Source organism: Centruroides sculpturatus, unplaced genomic scaffold, assembly GCF_000671375.1.
Source record: "Centruroides sculpturatus isolate CEXI.00-Female unplaced genomic scaffold, Cexi_2.0 scaffold1195, whole genome shotgun sequence".
Lineage (NCBI taxonomy): Eukaryota > Metazoa > Arthropoda > Arachnida > Scorpiones > Buthidae > Centruroides > Centruroides sculpturatus.
The window spans coordinates 78,249-83,375 of record NW_019385534.1 but is presented as its reverse complement, the minus strand read 5'-3'; the positions used below and the strand labels follow the sequence as shown (position 1 = coordinate 83,375).

General features: G+C 34.3%; 1 protein-coding gene across 1 annotated transcript in view; it reads left to right on the top strand.

Moving 5' to 3' along the window:
* Window positions 1–3,954, top strand: part of LOC111639902 — an 18,238-nt gene extending 14,284 nt beyond the window's left edge. The window contains exon 7 of the mRNA XM_023385858.1: window positions 3,904–3,954. Within this exon, the coding sequence (XP_023241626.1) occupies window positions 3,904–3,927 (24 nt within the window). The 3' untranslated portion in view covers window positions 3,928–3,954. The remainder of the gene's footprint in view (window positions 1–3,903) is intronic.
* Window positions 3,955–5,127: the final 1,173 nt, after the last annotated feature.

Here is a 5,127-nt window from a genome sequence, read left to right as displayed (position 1 = left end):
TATACAGTCGACCCCCCTATAAGATCATTGATTTTTCCGTTTTATCTGAATTACATGTTGTACGAGTCACTTAGATTTTACAAATATGTGAGCCGTTCACAGCCCGGCACACGTATTTGTAAAATCTAAGTGACTCGTACAACATGTAATTCAGATAAAACGGAAAAATCAATGATCTTATAGGGGGGTCGACTGTAATAGTATAATAATAAAAATAACTGAATAGAGAAAAAATTAAAATGATGGGGGGAAAAGAGAATTAAGTGTGAGTTTTCCTTGGCATTAAAAAGTTTAAGTTTAACAAACAATATTTTACTGTTTTCATTTACCATTATAAAATACCTTTATCAATGGCTACTAAAGTAATGCAATTCACAGATTTATGTTAACAAAATGTATTTGTGTAACTAATAGAGCTAAGTAGCAGTGCATTTACAAGTATGACTGCTTCAATATGTGGCACTGATGGATATAAGGAAACCATGTCAGTTTTATATAAGCAGAACAAGCAAGTGGGCAGACTCTAACTTAGCAGAGATGACTGATTTAGCATCCAATGGTTACAAAGTCTAGCAAATAGATTCTTCTGTAGTATCTCGGATATATCGGAATATATCAAGCTTAGATAATGGGAAATAAATTGAGGGACTACAAAAATATAACGAGAATAATGACAGACATGTTTAATAACTACAAAGAGAAACATAAAGAATTAACACTATAACTGACACCACTTCATTTCCATGCTTAATTGACTAACAATTGGTCGAGGTTACTCCAACATAAACATTAATTGCACCCTCAATGATGCATATATACAAGTACCATATTCACACTACTTATACCATGTGTAGGAATACTCTTCTTGGCACTGATTCTGGGGCTTTTCTCTTCTGGTGATTCTCTTCCTTTCAACCCCTCTATTCAAACCCACGTGTTTTATAAAGTCACAACCATATATTTTAAAATAATGAGTATTAATGGAACCTAACATGACTATTTATTCACCTTATTATCCTTTGTGCCAATCTACCTGCAATCTCTTGTCGATGGAATCAGATTACCTTTTCTTAAGAGATATACAATCTTTTCTTTGTCCTAACTGAAACTCCACATGGCTTCACACTCACTTGTTTTGTCCCAAAGTCCTTCCATAGGTTAACGTCCAAGAAATAGGAAGGCAAAGAAAAAAACTTCCTCTGACAAGTTGAACCTTCACTTTTATACCTCCTGCCATTGCCTGTCATGTGACCTGGCAGTCAATTAGCAGTGTCTTCACTGTGCGACCTGGAATAGGGTGGTACAGGACAAATCCAAAAACACATGTGTAACACAACACAACACAAAACCTGACACAAGCTGAACAGAATTACAATTACACATGATACAGATATAAATTAACAAATTTAGGAAGTCTCTCCACAAGTATAGTAGCGCAGCACTACACTTCAAATACCAAATGAACAACTGGATTTTTTATGGGGCTATGAGGCTAAATAATTAGTAAGCAATTTGGCAGGAGGTAGGCTGCCTGCTCTTGTTAAATCTAATAATTGTAAATAAATAAAATTTAAATTTTAGAGTATTCTGGAAGAAATGGGTATGTGAGTACAATATAAGCAAGGTACTGCGAAGTATGCAATGCCGTAACATTGTAATGCCATTTTTCTCTAAATATGTTTTATTGAATTCTAAATGCAATGTTTTCTGTTGCAAAATATTGTGGCGGTAGTGGCACAGTAAGTGGCTGTATTTTGAAGTTGAATTTATGTGAAGCCGTAACATTTAAGGCACTAGAGTGCAAATCACGTGAGTTTTGGCACTTAAAACATATCAGCTTACATTTACATCATTTCATATTCCAGAGAATTTTTAACTTACAAGTTAGTAAGCTTTTTACTGTTTTATTGTAAAATTGAAATGAATTCATTCACTAGAAAAGTGTTTCTGACATTTACAACATTATGGCATTGTATGCTTCAGTCTTATAAACTGCAAGTGTGTAAGGACCTTTTTACAGTTTTAATAAATGTTATGTTCATATAAAACATTTTAGAATTTAAGACAGAAAAATTAATATTTTATATATATATATATAATAGGGCAAGAAGAGGTTAATACTGCAATTACTATTTATGTTTAAGGCCAAATGATCTGCCAAATTATCAGGCTATAATTAAGGCCTTAATATAGCTTGATAATCTGGCTTAAATATAAACATTCAATCCGATAACCTAAATTTTAATTAATGTTTAGTTTTGTGTAAAAGGGTCATGAAATTTTTAGATTTAAGGAATTTTGGCAACAAAAGGTTTGAAAAGCACTATTGTGTTGAGTATGAGGTAACAGTGTAAGTCATTGGAGAAATAAATCCATGTCCATTTTAATTAGTCATGGCCAGCAGCACCTGCAGACTATATAAAGACTGTCCACAAATTGTGTATCATATATGCAAGGCCAACTTTTAGTCAATGTATGACAAAGTTGCATGGGACATTGTTCATTAATTTCTTTTATATTTGCAAAATAGGCTAGAAGTCATGAATTTTCTAGTGTTTGTTGATAATGAAATTTGGGAGCCCTTGGAGATAGGACAATGTTTCTCAGGCAGGGAAACATTGTCCAGCATGATGATGACACTAGGTGTGGATGCAATTGGATTGATTGGCATACTAGATCGATCCTGAAAAGAGGCATGCCATATTAGGTGCCTCAGGTACTTAAGAATAAACAAATTCTCACGTATGGAAAAATCAACAATTTATTTGACTATTATTTTGTATACAATAATGACGGACCAAAACACATTAATTTTGTTTCTCATTTAAGCGTGGAAATTTAGAATTTGGAGCCGTGAAAACAGTTACCGTCTTTACATACATTATTTAAATGTTAACGTCTTCATAAAATTCAAAAAATAAAACAATAACAGGCATCTAAAAGCTATGTTTGCAACTAAAAAATTTTAACAATGACTAACAATTACAATTGAAATGGGATAGCACCATTTGGTTATAAATTCTATAAATCTATAATAACAAAATAAAAAAAATTGGAGATCACTCAACACTATGTAGCAGTATCTAAAATTATTATACATATCCTCCGATATGCTGGTAACTTTTTACAAAATTTCGGATGTTAACCTTTTAAATATCCCGATTAAAATGAAATTTACGACCTTGTGTACCCGACACAAGGTCGAACAACACATAAGATACAATACGTACGTTTGCACCGTATTAGTCATGTCAATATGACAGCAATACACATTATCACAACACAGTAAATAAGCTGCATAATATGCTAGTTATTAAGGCCTGATCATACTTTTATCAGAATATTTCGCACGTCTTTCGAAACAGATGGAATGAACTTCTAAGGCAATTTTATAGATATGTACTTTTTGATTTTCTGGAACGTCGATTAGGCACGTTATAATAATTTAGTCAAATATTTCTGTTCTTTCGACTGTCACAATAGGATAACATACACATTACAAAACACCGGTACCATTACGGTAAATCAAAATGACTACAATCTTTTCCATACAACTCTATTAGAAAAGTCGCCGTGCTGATTCATATGGGTGGAGGGCCATCCGGATATTTCAGCATGGGGTCGAATGATCTGGCAAAATTATTCGTAAGCACGCAGCTGAAATCATTTTCTGACATGGGAACCAGACTAGCTATGCCCAACAGCAACAACATGAGTCCCTGGATGGGTAACGATGCCCTCGCCACTCGAGACAAATATCGGTAACAACGGTTCAGTCTTGATCGTTCTACTTCAGATTCTCTCAAACTGAAAGAATTAGAATATTAAAAATATATATTGTGAAAATAGATAAAAGTTATCAGATTGTAAAGATGAAATTTAGATATTTTGATTTTTTTCTAGAAACAACTGGGAAAAATATTCTAGAAAATTCAATGTAGAGTAACCAAAGGGTGTTTCATCACATATTTCGTTTTGAAATATAGGCATCAGCAACGTGTTTATCATGTCATTGCAGATGACATGCAAAGTGTTTTTTTAAAGCATTCACAGGCGAGCAAGTGTCAAAGGACAGACAATGCCAAATAAATGCTTTCTGCACTATAACGATGGAGCTGTTTCCAACCAAATCACTGTCATGGAAGAACTCTGTGTTCAAATGATCCAGTTGGTCACAGTAAAGATCAAAGAACTTTGTACAAAGTCCAATACCACCACAACAAAAATTAACAGTGTATCAGCGCATGAGCAAAGAGAACCTTAGAGAAGCTGGCCAACCTAGGCTGTGAGGTCCTACTTTATGTATTTCATGTCCTGCAGAATCATATTGTCCATATACAGTTCAATGACAATACCAATGCTCAAAACTTTCTTCAAAGGAAATCTGTGGTCATTCCATGCTCAAGGGATTGAAAAATTGCAGTAAAGGTGGTAAGATGTGGTTGATATTTGTGGTGATTGATGACCAAACTTTAACTGTTGAGTTAACTGTCAATAAAGTTTTTTTCAAAATGTGCACATTTCACCTTTACAGTCTGGTAAATATAAAATATATGAAAGTAATGTTTTGATGTTAGAGATGCCAATAACCCATATATACTATATACACTTGTTGACAAAAAATTTATGCACCAAGGAGGTGGTATCGGAATTGAATGAAGTGATGACAGTAATGAGTAAATACAATATTGTAGCAAAGGAACAATTTCAAGGCACTTTTAGTACCTTATAAAACCTCCTCTTACCTGGATATGTTTCAAGTACTGTATATAAATAGGCATGGAAGGATACAGGCATCATCATATGCTAATAAAAGATTTGCCCACAGATGGTGCAGCTGTTGTTCCAGTCCTGCATACTTACAGTATAGATGGCCAAAGCTGGCATCCCTGGTGTTCTGACCTGGGAAAGCTGTGTGTCATTAAACATCAAAGACAAGATTAAAGGACTTGCCAGTACTTCTGCACGTGCTAACATGGTGACCGTCTGTTCTCAAACAAAACCGGAATCCATTGTTGTCGTGGCACTACAGAAAAAGCAGATGACGACAGGGAATGGCAGAATGTGTAGAAGTTACTGTGAATGCAAACTTTCCTCTGTTAGTCACTTGCCAATGGTATGGGAAAA